The sequence below is a fragment of the Spinacia oleracea genome, chromosome 4 (assembly GCF_020520425.1).
Source record: "Spinacia oleracea cultivar Varoflay chromosome 4, BTI_SOV_V1, whole genome shotgun sequence".
NCBI lineage: Eukaryota > Viridiplantae > Streptophyta > Magnoliopsida > Caryophyllales > Amaranthaceae > Spinacia > Spinacia oleracea.
Genome location: NC_079490.1, coordinates 3,806,390 through 3,825,475, shown reverse-complemented (window position 1 = coordinate 3,825,475; position 19,086 = coordinate 3,806,390). Strand labels below are relative to the sequence as shown.

At 36.0% G+C, this 19,086-nt stretch overlaps 2 protein-coding genes across 2 annotated transcripts; both read right to left on the bottom strand.

Annotated features, from left to right (window-relative positions):
• Positions 1-4,512: 4,512 nt before the first annotated feature.
• Positions 4,513-10,297, bottom strand: LOC110783391 (50S ribosomal protein L16, chloroplastic). Its single transcript, XM_021987733.2, has 2 exons — positions 10,115-10,297; positions 4,513-5,531 (listed from the first exon to the last, which is right to left on the bottom strand). Exon 2 carries the CDS (start codon positions 5,510-5,512, stop codon positions 4,829-4,831), a length of 684 nt encoding a protein of 227 aa, XP_021843425.2. The 5' UTR covers positions 5,513-5,531; positions 10,115-10,297; the 3' UTR covers positions 4,513-4,828.
• A 685-nt stretch (positions 10,298-10,982) lies between these two features.
• Positions 10,983-14,988, bottom strand: LOC110783390 (COMPASS-like H3K4 histone methylase component WDR5A). The gene is made up of 2 exons (XM_021987731.2): positions 14,149-14,988; positions 10,983-11,522 (listed from the first exon to the last, which is right to left on the bottom strand). Exons 1-2 carry the CDS (start codon positions 14,818-14,820, stop codon positions 11,229-11,231), a joined length of 966 nt encoding a protein of 321 aa, XP_021843423.1. The 5' UTR covers positions 14,821-14,988; the 3' UTR covers positions 10,983-11,228.
• Positions 14,989-19,086: the final 4,098 nt, after the last annotated feature.

Below are 19,086 nucleotides of genomic sequence, written 5' to 3'. Positions count from 1 at the left end.
TTGTACTAAATTGAACATGGGTGACTTCAAAGTTACCAACATAATTCTGCAAATGGCCAACCGATATGTGAAATACCCCCTAGGTGTTTTGGAAGATGTGCCTGTTAGAGTAGGTAAATTTATTATTCTTGTGGATTTTGTTGTGTTAGACATGGAGGAGGACGTACATATTCCCATTATTTTGGGTAGACCTTTCCTTCATATTGCAGGGGAAGTCATAGATGTTAAGAATGAGAAACTGACCTTAAATGTGGGGGATAACAATGATATATTCAACTTAACCCGCGTTGTTAAGGGTTCCATGACAGAGGAGTCAAGTTTTTTTTTTTTTTTTTTGACAAAACACAGAGGAGTCAAGTTAAAGTATAGTTGTGTCTGATTTTGTATCAATAATGATTTGCCTCACACCACCTCTAGTGATTCTTCGGAGAAAGCACATGTTTTGAATTGTTTTGCAGGTGGTGGTGACCATAGCATCGACTCTTTAGTGGTGACTCCTAAAAGGGAAAAGTCTAGTGATCATGCAAGCCATAAAGCATAAAATTTTGTCAATGGAGGGCACCGCATTCACGACCGTGGTCACGGTTCCCCCTCATATGTTCCCTTTACATAGCTCATCTTGAGCTACTGGTTCGGTAATTGATGGCACCATCTTTGGTGCCCCCATGCGATGATTTATCATCATACTTGATGCCCTCCCACTAGTCGTTAATCATGGGAGCTCACCAGAGTTATAATATTTTTCTCCACTTGACTCGATCCTATGACACTACACTAAGTATAGTAGCATGGGGGTAAGTAAGGGATTGAACTCTCGGGGATCAAGCGTTTTCTATACTGGCAATAGATATGCACTCACTAGAAACTTTACTTGGTCACAACAACTCAACATTGATTGTTGGGACATAGCATCGGGAAAATGTTAACATACGACATCATATTGAATACATTGGGACATAGCATCGGGAAAATGTTAACATACGACATCGAGCTCCATTCTTTAAGAAAAAAACTCTCCGATGCTGAATTTAAATTGTTATTCGGGTTCTCTTAATAGTTAGGGAGAGCAGCGATGTAGAGAAGGGGGGGGGGAGTATAGTTGAATCAATGTTGAGTTGTTTTCACAACTTGTCACTAATTGCACAAACGAGGGGTGTAATCAATATAAAGGGGTATGACTAGGGAAGAGGGATTCCACTTAGTATAGCTATGGCAAGTCAAGGTCTCTCTAGTCTACTCAAGCATGGTCATTTGGTGGATTACAAGTAAGTCTAGGAAGCATTGTACACTACTACAATCCATTCCCACCCGATGGTCACGGTGATTGGTTCAATAATCTAGCGTTGTGTTTCCGATTCCCTACCGAGGTCCCGGGGTCATGGTAACACTTCGGTATATAGGAATGAGGCTCAACACACACTATATCCATGCTCCTAGGGTCAACACAAAGAGTGGGCGCTTTCCCGTGTCAATAGGGAGCGTTTTCAGTGTCAACGGCTCCGCGCTCAATGCCTATCTAGGAAAACAACTATAGCACATGAATCGCACTTTTCCTTGGGTTTGGAACAATGCAACAAACAAGCAAGGCATGGTCCTAGGCGTCTACAATGTAATGATACTTTACCTGCAACAAGATACATGCAACAGTGAGACAGTGGCACACAAGTTTATGAAAGTTGACTCATATTGAATACGTTGGGACATAGCATCGGGAAAATGTTAACATACGACATCGAGCTCCATTCTTTAAGAAAAAACTCTCTGATGCTGAATTTAAATTGTTATTCGGGTTCTCTTAATAGTTAGGGAGAGCAGCGATGTAGAGAAGGGGGGGGGGGGGGGGGGGGGAGTATAGTTCCAGTAAATTAGAATATGCCTCCGAAGCTCGGTTAAAAGTGTGAATGTTTTATTTACATGTAAAAGATTATAACACCCACTTTTCTTGTGAAATTACGCCAACTTGCATCAATGTTTTTCTTGTACTTTAGAAAATAAGATATAACATACGAAGTACAAATTTTGGTTTGTATAAAAAGTGAGGAATTATTTATGTGATTTTCATATTTATTTTAACTTTTGTTTTAAAAGAAAATATTAACACACTTTGTTCTAAAAATATGAATACGTGAATAAATGCTCTCGAACTTGAAGTTACAATACTCACTTATTAGATGTCATGTCGGACAATAAGACTTGTGAATTATGATTCTTAAACAAATTGGGTAATTTTAAAGTGTGGAGAGATGATTTCAATAAAAGTAATGGTTTGGACGTTCTTGATAAGTGAATACGCTACTTGTAGGAACAATGACTAGTAATGAACGAATAAACTTATCTTTAACCAAGTCATGACGTGTATGAACACTGCCCTAAAGTTGAATTTGTCCCGTTACGTACACACGGCCTCTTGACAATCAACCTCCAGGGTTACACGACATCTATCTCGTTGGTGTAGTACAAAAAGATAGATTGAAAACGAGATTGAACGTTGCCCAAAAACAAACCAGAGAATTTGTGTTTGAGAGGAAAAAATTCGGAGAGCAATTATTTTTCGTGAAGAAGAAAGCCACAATAAATAACGAAAAGCCTGAAGGAATTATTTCGGAAGGAAATAAATTCGGTAATCAATTAGAATCAATCAATGACTCAATTTCCAGAATAAAATCTCTAACCGTTATAGAAAATATTCGGTTACCAAAATATGACAAACTAGCCGTTATGCGAGACAGAGCGGCGGCAAAAAGGGCCCCCACCCACACCCGCGAACGCGTCGTGCCACTCGCCCGGCTCGCGCGCGCGCGTGCGGTCGCCTAGAACCTCCTCTCAAGTCTTCTAACAAACCTATTAGTGGAGTGTGGATATATAAAGTGGGTAAAACTCTTGTTTTTTGTCAATATGGGACAAGCAAAATTTTATTCTTTTGAAGCAAGACTAGCTTATGGAAGGATACTTCCAACACTACTTGATCTACTTATTCTCTTGCCCCGGACTTACCTACCTACTTGCAACTTGCAAGTTACATTCTCACTACTCTGATTCCGGACTTGCCAACTCCCCTTGCAATCTTTGATAACGATTTTGAAGAAACACTTTTACAAGTTACACTAATTAAGATGTGTGTTCTCTTCAAACCATGTACAACATTTTCTTTTAAACCCTTGCAATACTCCATATTAGTAGAAGTGTAATCCTTTTCAAAGTTCTCCCTCTCCTTCATATAAGTTTGTAATTAAATAGAAGTATTTTTTTCATGGGATAATGTTGTAAGCTTCACTATTGACTAATACCTTGTCTTTTTCGTTCGAAATTCACTAATTTGAGCTTTATATCTTAAACTTATCTAAACTTATTTTGCAAGGCGAAAAGAACAAATCCTTACGGCAATCACTATTAGAGTTCTACCACTCTTCAAGTCACATTTTACATTTCAAAATCCGACAAAGAATATACTGATATACATTAATACACTTATACACCCAATCAACTATCAACAAATTATATCGATGTTGTATTTCGATCAACTATCAAACAACAATATGAAAAATATGAGTCGCTTCGTAAAGTAGAACTAGTTTTTGGGCCCGGGTGATGCCCCAGGTTAGTACATTAATGACATTTACATTTACTTATATATTTTTCTTTTGCAATGGTAACATCAAACATCTAATAGTGTAGTGGTGAAAGCTTTGATGTTTAAACTCAAGGTCAAGCATTTCTACTAGTTTAAAACAGAATCCACTATGTTGTAGTAATAAATCTTCAAACCATCAATTAGACCGGGAAAAAAACAACGGGTAGAAAGACCAAATAAAAGGGAAACAACTGTGATTTGACAATTTGTGAATAGTACAAATAACATGACATTTTCGTAATAAAATCGTAGAAAAACTAAAAAAGGTGGGAAAAAAAGGAAGCGAAAAAAGTGAATTAAATGAATAAAAATTTAAGGTTAAGTCAATAAAATTTGAATTTAAATAATAATAATGTGAGCTTAAAGAAATAAAAATTAAAGTTAAATATATATCTTGAAAGTCTATTTATTTACAATTATGCCATGTAATTTTATTTTATTTTGACGGGGAAGAACAATTTCATTAATAATCAGCCATACGGCATCTACAATAATAAAATAGATCTGCATACCACAGATTCAAAGAAAATACATAACTGTTACAATCAAACCAATTACTATTCTGCATTCTAAAGCACATCTCGTACTTCACCGCTTCTAGCTTAACGCGAGCAGTGATTTTCGATGTTTTCGCATCTTTCCAAGTAGAGCCCTTCGCAATATGCGCACGAATTGTTCTGATTGACGAGTTGATGATAAACCCTAAACCTGTATGAATCCAAATCTCCTTCCCAATTATTGAAACCCTAAAAACCCTAAAAAAATTCTCATCCATAAATGAGAATCAAGAACCTAGAAAACTCTGGCAGATGCCATGTAATTTATACTATTCATCAATAATCATTATTGATTTGGAATCACCCAAATAAAAGTGATGATGATAAAAGATAAATGTTACGGAGTATCATTATTTTCTTGAAAATGTTTTATGCCGAACCAAATACAGTTGAATAACAGTCAAAACATCACTTCAACTACCAGCTAGGTGAAGTCTGATATCATCTGTAATATAAAAGCTGAACTATCTACCTGAACTGCTCATATGAAACCAAAAGATAAAGAGTTTGTAATCCAACCTATCAAAATTCTGAGTATGTTTCAGCAAGTTTCCTTGGTAGAAAAGGTACAAATATTCGAAAAAAACGAGACAAGATCTGTCCAAACAATGGGGAAGAGAATCCATCTCCTGTTTTAACCCTAACATTTGACAAACCTGGTTCTCAGAGGAAATTTCGATGCTGCAACTGTGATTGCTTTACGCGCTACACTTTCCGGAACTCCGTTTATTTCATAAATCATTCTACCAGTTTTAACACCAGCAACCCAAAATGCTATGTTTCCTTTCCCTCGACCCATACGGGTTTCAGCGGGCCTTAGAGAAATCGGTTTGTGTGGAAATATACGCATGAAAAGCTTCCCACCGCGCATGTTCCTCTTGATTGCCAGCTGTCCTGCTGTGATTTGTTTAGATGTGATCCAAGCTGGTTCGAGTGCCTGAAGTGCATATTTACCAAAAGAAAGAACGTTATCCGAAACCCCCTTTATTTCTCCTCTGTTTCTGCGTTCTTTAGTAAACCTCTTCCTAACATTTGCGTATATCCCTGATGTTGAATTGTAGCGTACAGATACTGACATACTTGGAATACTCGCGGAAAAACCAGAGCGTGGATGTGCAGTAACTGATCCTAAGCCCGAATTTCTAAATAGAGACCCCATTGCAGGAGTAAGACCACTGGTTTTCTTCAAAGTGGGACCCACAGAAGTAGATGGCATGGTCCATCTTGAGCTGTATGAGCCAGGAGTAGCAGATGGCTGGCTAGCCTGCCTCAGTGCATTCACAAGGGGAAGTTTTCTGATTTGAGAGATCACTCTAGTAGCCATCAGTAACTTCTAGCTCTCTCTGCACACAAGGATAACCAAGTATGTGGAATGTTTCATTAAAATCACGCGAAGGAATATAGTATAACTGGTTCCAAGTTCCAACTCACATAATATAGCCGGATTGCAACAAATATGTGAAATGGATAACATCAAGATTCTAAAACCTACATTTGAATCGCGTGTAACAACCAGACAACCATAACTCAACAAATACTACGTATCAGATACCTCCCTGAATTTTCGAACCTAAGCGCAATCAACTACCAAGCGCAATCCGGCTATATCAACTACCCTGAATTTAACACACAGTTTCACATGTATCAACTACCAAGCGCAATCAAAATAGTGCTAAGTTCTTTTACACCATAGCAACTAGATTACTCATGTAAACAGGACACACAGGTGACTGATAACAATGAATCATCAATCATCAACCAGAAATTTAGGCAACTTGCCTTCTAGACTCTAAGTTGGTTCAGTTCAAGTCGCTCTCTTTATTTATATCCCTGACGGGGTTGGTAAGGTAATTGTTAGGGTCAACACCACCAAAATAAACAAACTGCAATTGCACATATTATCCCGACAAAGTTTCACAAATTCTACGATACGGTTATTTTATCTATGGAGCAGCTGTCAAACTGGAGAAATAGCCAAACAAAAATGCAACAAAAGATGTGCCTTGAGATTTCATTTTCTTACAAGTAAACGAAACTCAGATTGCTTCACCATTAGCTTGTGTTTCTTTAACTAAAATGCATCATTCATCCTAGGCAATTCCAAATTACAGTGATCAAACCCTTCACCCAAACATACTCTGACACTATTTATGACATCCCCGCCAAACTATACGATACAACAAACCCATCGAAACACAAACCAAAGCTCAAATTCCACATCAAGTCCTCAATTGCCATACCTCACTGGATTTTCAAACCTAAGAAGAATTGAACACTCAGTCTCACATGTATCAACTACCAAGCGCAATCAAAACAGTGCTAAGCTCTTTTACACAATTACACAGTAGCAACTATAGAAGACAGAAGTACTCATGTAAACAGGACAAGCAGGTGATTGGTAACAATGAATCATCAATCATCAACCAGAAAATTCCGCAACTTGCCCTCTGGACTCTACAGTTGGTTAAGTTCAAGTCGCTCTCTTTCTTTATATCTCTGACGGGGTTGATAATTGTTAGGGTCAACAGAACATTTTCCACCAAAAAAATCAAACTTCCGTCGCACATATTATCCCTACAAAGTTTCACAAACTCTACGATAAGGTTATCTTTATCTAAGGAGCAGCTATCAAACTGGAGAAATAGCCCAACAAAATTGCAACAAAAATATGGCCTTGAGGATTTCATTTTCTTACAAGTAAATGAAACTCAGATTGCTTCACAATTGGCTTGTGTTTCTTTAACTAAAATGCATCATTTATCTAGGCAATTCCAAAATACAGTGATCAAATCCTTCACCCGAACACACTCTGACACTCCTTATGACATCCCCGCCAAACTATACGATACAATCATACAACGAACCCGTCGAAACACAAACCAAAGCTCAAATTCCACAGCAAGTCCTCAATTGCCATACCTCACTGAATTTTCAAACCTAAGAAGAATTAAATACTCAGTCACCCTCACATGTATCAACTACCAAGCGCAATCGAAACAGTGCTAAATTCTTTTACACAATTACACCATAGCAACTATAGAACACAGAAGTACTCATATAAACAGGACACACAGGTGATTGATAACAAGGAATCATCAATTATCAACCAGAGAATTAGGCAACTTGCCCTCTGGACTCTACAGTTGGTTAAGTTCAAGTCACTCGCTTTCTTCATATTCCTGACAACGTTGGTAATTGTTAGGGTCAACCGAACATTTTCCACCAAAATAATCAAACTGCCGTCGCACATATTATCCCGACAAAGTTTCACAAATTCTATGATACAGTTATTTTTATCTATGGAGCAGCTGCCAAATTGGAGAAATAGCCCAACAAAACTGCAAAAAAATATGGCCTTAAGATTTCAGTTTCTTACAAATAAACGAAACTCTTATGGCTTCACCATTAGCTTGTGTTTCTTTAACTAAAATGCATCATTCATCCTAGGCAATTTTAAAACACAGTGATCAAATCTGTCACCCAAACACATCCCTTATGACATCCCTGCAAAACTATACTATACGACGAACCCATCAACACAAACCAAAGCTCAAATTCCACAGCAAGTCCTCAATTTCCATACCTCACTAAATTTTCAAACCTAAGAAGAATTAAACACTCAGTCTCACATGTATCAACTACCAAGCGCAATCAAAACAGTGCTAAGTTCTTTTACATAATTACACCATAGCAACTATAGAAGACAGAAGTACTCATAAACAGGACACGCGGGTGAATGATGACAATGAATCATCATTCATCAACCAGAAAATTAGGCAACTTACCCTCTGGACTCTACTATTGGTTAAGTACAAGTGGCTCTCTTTCTTTATATCACTGACGGGGTTGATAATTGTTAGGGTCAACAGAACATTTTCCACCAAAATAATCAAACTGCCATCGCACATATTATCCCAACAAAGTTTCACAAATTCTATGATACAGTCATCAATATCTATGGTGCAGCTGTCAAATTGGAGAAATAGCCCAACAAAACTGCAGCAAAAATGTGGCCTTGAGATTTCATTTTCTTACAAGTAAACGAAACTCGGATGGATTCGCCATTGCTTGTGCTTCTTTAACTAAAATGCATCATTCATTCTAGGAAATTCCAAAATACAGTGATCAAATCCTTCACCCAAACACACTCTGACACTTCTTATGACATCCCCGACAAACTATATGATACAACGAACCCGTCGAAACACAAACCAAAGCTCAAATTTTACAAGTCCTCAATTGCCATACCTCACTGAATTTAAACCTAAGAAGAATTAAACACTCGGTCTCACATGTATCAACTACCAAGCGCAATCAAAAGAGTGCTAAGTTCTTTTACACAATTACACCGTAGCAACTATAGAAGACAGAAGTACTCATGTAAACAGGACACACAGGTGACTGATAACAATGAATCATCAATCACCAACCAGAAAATTAGGCAACTTGCCCTCTGGACTCTACAGTTGGTAAAGTTCAAGTCACTTTCTTTCTTTATCCCTGACCGGGTTGGTGATTGCTAGGGTCAACAGAACATTTTCCACCATAATAATCAAACTGCCGTCGCACATACAAAGTTTCACAAATTTTATGATACAGTTATCTTTATCTATAGAGCAGCTGTCAAATTGGACAAATAACCCAACAAAACTGCAACAAAAATGTGACCTTGACATTTCATTTTCTTACAAGTAAACGAAACTCGGATTGCTTCACCATTGGCTTGTATTTCATTAACTAAAATGCATTATTCATCCTAGGCAATTCCAAAATACAGTGATCAAATCCTTCACCTAAACACACTCTGACACTCCTCATGACATCCCCGCCAAACTATACAATGCAACGAACCCGTCGAAACACAAACCAAAGCTCAAATTTTACAACAAGTCCTCAATTGCCATACCTCACTGAATTTAAACTTAAGAAGAATTAAACCCTCGGTCTCACATGTATCAACTACCAAGCGCAATCAAAAGAGTGCTAAGTTTTTTTACACAATTACACCGTAGCAACTGTAGAAGACAGAAGTACTCATGTAAACAGGACACGCAGGTGACAGATAACAATGAATCATCAATCATCAACCAGAAAATTAGGCAACTTGCCCTCTGGACTCTACAGCACTCTCTTTCTTTATATCCCTGACGGGGTTGATAATTGTTAGGGTCCACAGAACATTTTCCACCAAAATAATCAAACTGCCATCGCACATATTATCCTAACAAAGTTTCACAAATTCTATGATACAGTTATCTTTATCTATGGAGCAGCTGTCGAATTATTGAAATAGCCAAACAAAAATGCAACAAAAGATTTGCCTTGAGATTTCATTTTCTTACAAGTAAACGAAACTCAGATTGCTTCACAATTGGCTTGTGTTTCTTTAACTAGAATGCATCATTGATCTAGGCAATTCCAAAATACAGTGATCAAATCCATCACTCAAACACACTCCTTATGACATCCCCACCAAACTACCCGATACAGAAAACCAATCCAAAGTAACACAAACCAAAGCTCAAATTCCAAAGCAAGTCCAAAATTGCCATAACTTATCCAATGGCAACTTCCCAAATAATCAATCCACACTACCATTTTAGCATTACCAAGTTATCAAAACATTACGCATAGAATTTCACTACCATTTCAACAAAATACTGATCTCAAGAAACAAAATAACAGGAAAAAACGGCTCAAACCCTAATACGAATTTCAAGTAGAATTATGAAGTGGGCATAGACATTAAACAACACCAAAAGAAAGCTAACATAAACCAATAGAACATACTTAACAATTTGAATCCATTGTATCAAAAAATTGCATATTAAACACTTTTTGAATCGATATAAAACACACAAAAATCAACAGAAAATCCAAAAAAAAAAAAATCGATGCAAAATAGATAAGCGAAGAAAGTACATACTGAGAAAAGCAGCCGCAGAGGAGTGGTGGTTGACAGAGGCGCCGCCGACTAGAGGTGGTGATAAAACTTCAAAATGCTGCTTTTGTTGGATGGTTTCGGGCGGAGGAAGGAGATGCAGAGCAAATGCGACTATGCCCGATTTGGAGTTTGAAGAAAGTTCATTTGTTTATTTTTGCAAAAAAGGAAAAAAAATAAATCACAATAGCATTTTCATATTGAAAAATAATAAAATGAAATGTTAAAATTGTGATTAAAAAGTGTGGGGTATTTTAAGTTGGTGTATGTACCTTATAAAAAATAAAATTAAAGTTGGTCTATGTAGGATATTTTTTGCTCAATTTAATTCGAAATTAATTCACTTGAACCATTCAGAACTTAAATCCACTTATCTGAATTTATTTTTGCTAAAAAAAATCGATTATGCGTTGAATTATGTATAACAAAAGCTTGTTTTTGTTGATCTTATATGAATTGAACTCGTCAGATCTTGTAGAAACTTATCTAAACCTTTTTGAACTTATGCTTGCTGAAATAAGCCAATACAGTATAAGTTAAAATAAGTTAAAACGAAAGGACTAGCTCGAAACTTGGTTCGAACTCGAAGAATTCCTATCACACATAGCTCGATAAGGATTTTTAAGCTCGAGGTCTCGAGTTCAAGTTCAAACTCGGAAAATTTTAACTAAACCAAGCGAACCATGTTAGAGCTCGGCTCAATTCAACTCGTGTCTACCCCTATTTGCAAGTAATACAACTTACGTTTTATTCTGTCCAAAGAGCAACTTACATTGTGGAGAGTGAATATGTTCATTTATACTCAGTTTCACATTCATGAAAGATAAAAGAAATTAAACATCACACAAGAATATCTACAAAATAATACTCCTGTAATTTTTTTTTTCAAAGCAAAATTACTCATCATATGTATTGTCCAGTCATGAAGTAATTCCTTCACATAAGAAAAAGTATTGGACAGTTTAAAACTCCCGACGGCGGCACAAACAACTGCCGTGCCATGTTACAACTAGATCTAAACACTAAGCTACAAGCCTACAAGTACATACAGCCACCCTCAACAATCCCTTTGAAGAAGCCAACATAAATCAAGAAAGAATTAGTCTTTGCCTTGAGTCCATATCTTCACTGTCTTGTCGTTCCCGAGGGCACCAGATGCAATCATGTTCTCGGTAGGGTGACAAGCAACTGTTATGACGGTGTCGGTATGACCTTCTAGTTTTTGGACAACTTTTCTTGACTGAAGTTCCCATAAGTAAACACAATTATCCTCCGAACCACTAACAATGTATTTTCCGTTTGATATGGAAAATGCCGCTGAAATGCAGTATTTTGAATTTACATGTCCTGTGTATGTCTTCAGAAACTTCCCGTTCTGGAAATTCCACAGCCTCTGCAGATTCAATATAAAGTCGGGTAAATCACAAACATCATAGTAAAATATCTATAGAAAGATAAATACGGAAGTACAGTCAATAACTGCTCATTTGCTACACTTCAAAATGTATGTTACATGAATCCTATTCCTGGATGATGTAATATTTACTACTGGCTTTTGGAAAGAAAGGGGAAAAAATGCATAAAAGATAAGCTGAGACACGGTGTAAATTACTCAATAAAGGTTAAGTGAAAAAAAAGGTACACAGATGATGTAATAATCCTAGATAATCCTGGATGATGTAATATTTACTACTGGCAATTACAAATGAAGGTCAACATTAAGAAACTTAACCACTGGTCTGCATCACAATGATAGGCGAAGGCTTTCCCTGCCCACTATAGACTAGTAAAAAGCTGCATTGCTGTGCGGGATAACGCAGAAACGAAGCGAGTACTTGGAGATTAAATAAAAATACAATATGCTACTACAACCCTTCATCTGAATTTGGACCGAACAAGATTTCCAGAATTTGACAAGCGTTCAGGATGCAGGTTTAACAAGTAACCACATACTCCCTCCGTCCCTAAAAGATTGCCACGTACTTCATATTGGGACGTCCCTATTTGTTTGCCCTATACCTTATTTAGTAACTTTCACTTGCTCTCTCTCTTATCTCTCCTTAAGGGCCCACTGACCAACCTATTCTTTTAGGGACGGAGGGAGTACAGCCTAATTACACTCCATAAGTCAATAATTTAAAGTTACCGATGTAAATAGCAAGCCAAAGAAAGAAGTCAATATATATATGAACTACAGCCTATGATCTTCAATCAATCGATCATGTCTCATCATAGCTTTAGAACACTATGGCTAGGCTCTCAGACTCACAGCTATATGTGTGGCGGAATCTTCTCTAAGCAATTTTGCTTTGCAGCCAAGAATACATTTTGACATTTTGTTACCAAACAACCAAATATTGTATAGTCTGAGTCAAATTCTGCTAAAAAGACTCAGCTATCCACCCAACCGTTCATCTTTCACTGTAAATGTGTCCCACTAATCATGCCCCTGGAACTCCCATTTAGTCAAATGTATCAGATTCAGCTAGAAAGATTTCGGTTGTTTGAGGCACAGTACAATTGAAAACAGAGCTTGAGGTAGGGTAGATATGAAAAAACCTAGTGCTAGTCGAAGTAGGGGAAGGAAAGCTAAACTAACTAGTAACTTAAAGTAAAGAATGGAGTAGCCCATAGCCCCATAGTTCTCCTCGAGTAGTTAAAAACTATAGTACGCCCGTATAGCTCACTGAAGAAGAAGACCTTACATAAGAAGCAGTTGACGAAACTTTGCCCCTTGCTTTACAGAGATCGTTATGAAATGACTAAATGACTAAATGACTAAATTCCCCCGTTTTATTCCTTCAATCAACACACAACAGGCATACTATAAAAACAACAAAAGGCCCAACAGGCCTCAGCTCATACTAGATACTACGTTCATTGATAAAACTTGCTGCAGTAGAAGATAACTGATAATCTTGCTAGCAAAGGCTAAGCAATTTCACAAATCAAAATCATGTGCAACCAAATTGGAACTATATTTTTGTCCGTATAACAGCTAATGAGCAAATGGTCACAGACAAGCAGATTTGTCTCCTCGAAAGATACATAGTTTTGCGGTTTTCATCCATTTAAACTCCAACTGAGAAAACTGTGGTTCGTGTTGGTGGACTTGCTTCCTTGAAATCAATAGCCAACTTGGCATATCTACAACGTAATAGGAAAACCAGAACTTAACGAAACCTACCTATTAAAGAGAATTAACAGAATCAATTCGCACGAGGGTGGCATTGAAGATTCTAATTGTGCCTACAGAAAGTGGAAAATAAATTATATAGTGTCATTCCTAATTCATTTGTAGCTCGACGAAGTTATTCCCATTGAACATTTCATTTACGTAAATCACTTACAAAAATGCTGCGCAAACCATGGTTGCTCTCCTCCCAACGTTCCAAAGAAACATCGATTAAGCAGCAACAAACAAACTTTACTCACATCAAACAATAGATACCCCCAAAGAACATGTGAAACGTATTCACCCAGCTCAACTAGAAATGAAAACAACCTAAATGCAACGACATAAATCACTTTCCACACACGATAACAACCCTAACCTTAAAAAGTTGTCATATTTCTGTAAGTACCAGCAACTAAACTTAAATCACTAATCGCAACAAATCCCGGCAAGCAACACAAATCAATCAATCCAAAAACAACACCCTGTCATCAAAAGCCCTAACTTAACCACTCGATAAGTGCTAAACAAATTAAAACTCGACAAACCATGAAAACAAAATTACACCAGTGTACAATTTTTAACTGAAACTGCTAAATAGAACCAAGAATAGTTCCCATACAAAAGAATTATCCAAATTACCAACAAAAATAAACTCCCCTTCAGTAAGAAGTCTTCATACAAATGCCAAGGTAATACCACACCAATTCAGACAGTTACAAGAAGCCTAATTCAACAATCACAGAAAGCATACATACAGCCAACATATCAAACAATGCCTGACCTAAAACCCAATGAACAAATCCAAATTGATACAAATAAAAGCTTCAGATAGTTTCCATACCAGATTATTATCCAATGTGCCCACAAGAATATACTTCCCATTCGGCGAAAACTTAACGAACGACACAGGAGGATTCTCATCATCAATCAAAGTCTTCATACAGTGACCAGTATTAGTATCCCAAACCCTACACAATCCATCATAACTACTGGAAACGATCATGGAACCTTCCCGATTAATGTCAACAGCAGTGACAGGGTCCGAATGAGCTGGTAAAACCTTCAAGCATTTCCCACTCTTAACATCCCAAACCCTAACAGTCTCATCAAAAGACCCAGAAACAATCAAATTCGATTGGGGGTTAAAATTGAGGCAAAAGACGTAATTAGTATGGCCAATAAGGGTTTTAATGAGCTGACCGGTGGATACATCCCATAGTTTGACGGTTTTATCATCGGAGGCGGTGGCGAGGAGGCGAGAGTCGGAGGAGAAGGCGACGTCGGAAATGCCTTGTTCGTGGCCGTTAAACTGCTGGTGGAGAGAGAAAGGTGGGTCGTCGGAGGTGGAGGAGGAGAGGGAGTGGATGATGGCGGTTTTGTCGGCGGAGGAAGTGGCGAGGAAACGGCCGTCGGAGGAGAATTTGAGGGAGGAGATAGCGCGTTTGTGGGGAGTTAGGGTTTGTTTGAGGGTGTACGGAATGAAGGATTGAGAAGTGTCGTTTGTTGCAGACATTGTTGTGTGGAATTGTGGAAGAGGAGAGAGATTTTTGGGGGTTTTGTTGAAGAAGAAGAAGAAGAAGAAGAAGAGGGTTTTAGGAGGGAAATATCAGGTTTTTGTGGGTTGAATTCTTACTTGAGCAATATGATTCCAATTCATTTGATTTGATCCATTTTTGAAATTTTGGTTTGTCAAATATGTTTGTCTGAATTATATGGCGAAATATATTTTGCTGTGTTCATCGGTCCAAACCCGGACCGGATCAGATTGACATGGAACGGATCGGAAATTGATTTTTGGATAATGCTAGATTTGGAGACCGGACTGCTTATGTTGACCGGACCCAGGATGGAACGGAAAACCGGTCAAAAAGCCAGACCGGACCGATTTGGATCGGTTGTTCGCCTAACTCTATATTTTCTAATTTTTTCTACAAAATACAATGGCCCTGTTTGGTTAGGAGTTGTTAGTTGATAGCTGATTTGACTAGCTGTTAGCGGTTAGATGTTTGCATTAGCTGATTTGACTAGCTGATTGCATTAGCTGTTTGTGTAAAAGTGTTGGTAAATTAGCTGATGGCTGTTAGTTGTTTAATATGTAAAATGACCATTAAGGACATTGACATACTTTGTTTCTTATTAATACTAGACAAATATTTTATTGTGTTAATTTTCTCTCTCTATATTTTTCTAATAAACATTGACTGAATAAAATGAATTTATTTTTTTACAAAAATTATTCTCTATTTTTTTTTAATAATATATATATTTTTCAAATAGATAAATATTACTAATGAAATTTTAAGCATGATTGCAATATACCTCAATTGCTTCAAATAAAGTACTAATATAAAATTTATTACAACAAAAAACGAATCTAGTAAATATGGTGAAATGAAAAATAAAGTATGAGTAATGTTTTTAGGAGAAAAATATGTATGGTACCAAGGTTGATAGTGGTTGTAATAATAGGCAATAGTATGACAAAATAGTCATTTTCATCCACTTTCTCAAACCTCTAATTGCAAAAATCTCCTATATTGAGCTTTTTCAAAATTAGCTTTTCACCCCAAAACTCTCTTCCGATCCTCTCCTAACCAAACACTTCCAATTAACTTTTTCTAAAGGTCTAAACCTCTAATTCACCCCAAAAAGTTTTTTTCCCCTCAAACCTCTCCTAACCAAACACCCCAATAAAAAATAAAAGTGTATATAGAAAAATACTCCCTCCGTTTCTTTTTGTTTGTTACGTATTCCTTTTAGGGTGTTTCACAATGTTTGTTACGTGGGAGAATATTTACTTTTATAAACTTATTATACTATCATTTTTTGTGTCATCTTTTAATTTTAATTGGTCCAATTTTTTTAACTCGTTAAATTTCTTTACAATTTCCTAAGTATATTAAGTTATCAATCTTTGTGCTTTTTTATTATTGAGTCATTTTGATAAATAAAACAATTTATTGGTTGTTGTAATGATTAGTGGATTGAGGTTTTACTTGGGTTTATTTTTTTAATAAAAAAGAAAAAAATATTTATTATACGTTAATAAATGTGGAAAAGTCCAAACGTAACAACCAAAAAGAAACGGAGGGAGTAGTTGTTTAACGCCTTTCTTTGAAAGATAAAAAAAAAAATTCATAATATAGTAATATCCAAACCGGACCTAACCGAATATCAGAAAATAATATTCTCAACCCAGAGACCGGACCAATCGCCTCCAGTCCGATCCATTTTTCAGGTATGGACCGATTTTTGCACACCCCTAGCTCTATTCACCTGATTTTGGTACAAAGTATGTTATATTCACGTGATTTGGTGCGTTCTATTTATCTGATTTTTATACTATCTTAACTTATCATAATTCTATTAGTTGTAAACTGGGGTTAAGATGCTTTAGATTTATTAATCAACCCTACAAAATAGAGTTTTAATAAATACCAATATTAACCTTACTTTTGTTAATTAATTCCTCGTTTGCCCTATCTTCACGTAGCCCCACCTTAGAGCATCAACAATGGAGAGGATATATGTCCTCCCTTACACTCTCTCTCCTCTAAATTAGGATCCTCTTTAATGTAGGAGTAGAAGAGAGGATCCTCCATATGGAGAGGAATGCAATATATCCTCTATATGGAGAGGATATATTGAGTTAGCTAGAGGATATATTAAGCCACATGTTATTTAATAATTGGGTAGTTTTAAACAATTTTGCATACTGTTATAATTTTATAACGATAATAAATAAAAAACGGTAACTTATTTGTAAATAAAAAAAATACCAACGATTATATATATTTTTTCTCTATAAAATGAACCTAATTTTAACCATATTTCATACATCTCATCTTTTTCATGATAAACTTGAAGCATACATATGTACCTGAAACTGATAGATGAGTTGAGTAGTAGATTTTTGCTTTGAATTATTAGTAGTAACTGCAATTTTTATTATTATTATTGTCACCGTTAGGGTTTATCACTGTCATTGTTTTTCATTTACTGTCACGTTTTTTTTTAATTACGGTCACTGTATTGCATTAATTAATGTTAGTATTAATGTTTTTATTCTTGTCAATGTTATGGTTTGTTTTTGTCATTGTTGGTTAATTACTGTCATTACATTGTAATATTTTTAATTATTATTAATGTTATATTAACAAGTTTATTATTGTCAAGGTTACAAATCGATTTATTTTATCAATAGTAATGGAAAACTAATTAATCAGGCTAATTTATTTTTTAAATACTTGAAATTATCATTATTCCTAAATTAAATATTTTAATAAGAAAGATAATATGTATTGGGGTATGTAAACTAAGAGAGAGGAAAAAAGAGAGGATCCTCTTTGATGTGTGGAAAAGAATAGAAATAGGAAAAGGAAGAGAAATGAGATAGTGGGAAATGATGTGGAAGAAAGAGAATGTGATGTGTCAAAAGGAGAAAAGGAGAGAGAGTAGAAGAGAGGATATATATATCCTCTCCAATAATCCTGCTCTTATTCACGGCCTCAACCTCCCTCTTTCTTAGTTACCATTAGTCTAGTATCCCCGTTACCCACGACGACCACCAACACTATTTTCCAACGCCTTCTAACAAAGTTTTTTCATGTTTTCTTCAATGCAAACCAACACTATACTATAATCTCTCACTACCTTAGGCCCTGTTCTGTTCACCTTATTTCCACTTATTTCAGGAAAAATAAGTTCAGATAAGTTCAGTTAAGTTCAGATAAGTTCAGATAAGATAAGTTCAGGAAAAATAAGGGTTGGCCAAGTACAATTTATAACTAAAATAAGTTTTGATAAGTTTTAATAAGTTCAGATAAGTTCAGTTAAGTTCAGATAAGTTCAGATAAGATAAGTTCAGGAAAAATAAGTGAAAATCAGGTGAATAAAACGCAGCCTTAATTGGGTAACACTTGTTTTTTTCTTAGATTTATTTATGTGAACTCATATTTTTTTTAGAAATAAGGTGAAGGGAACAAAGTTCAATTAGTGTTTTAGGAGGGAATAATTAGGTACTTTCCATGACTTCCATCTAGTTGGATAGATTAAACATAAGCTTTAATGGTGACACGAGAGTCTAAAGTTCGATGAAAGACATTAACATTTTGCTTAATTTTCTTCCAACTAAGGAATGGAAGAATATTTGTGTTGCTTTCAAGTTAAATTAAAACACCACGTTTAAAATCTGACAATATATTGTGTATATAACCCGTATTTAAATATTCTAGATACGCCACTGATTATAATTAAGTGTATAATCACTTGAGTTGACATGAGTCAAGACGTGTTGTCGAAATCCTTACACCAAAGATGACATAAAATAAGTCAATATATGCTGAACACGAAAATTAGTCTGTACAAATTTGTAGGTGCACTAAATGATGTGAAGAGAAAATTAGTCTGTACATTTTGGTCGATCCTCACACGTTTTCACTGCACATGTGAAGAGAAAACGTGAGGCGGTGTATCTAGGAGGAAGTATTTGCGCATATCAGGTATGTATGGGCAAATACATATTAGAACAAAAGACAAAATAGGAAAAAGGACAAAAAAGAAATTAAATGGTACTCCCTCCGTCCCGGAATACACGCACCGGTTTGACTTTTTGCACTATTCACATAATTCACTTTGACCCTATTTTATTTATAGTATATGAAAACAAAAGTTAGCATATAATATATTGTTGGCTTCATCTTAACATATATTTTCAAAATATTAATATTTCATAAGTTTTTATAATATGTAGTTAAAGATATTGGTGGTCAAAGTTGTG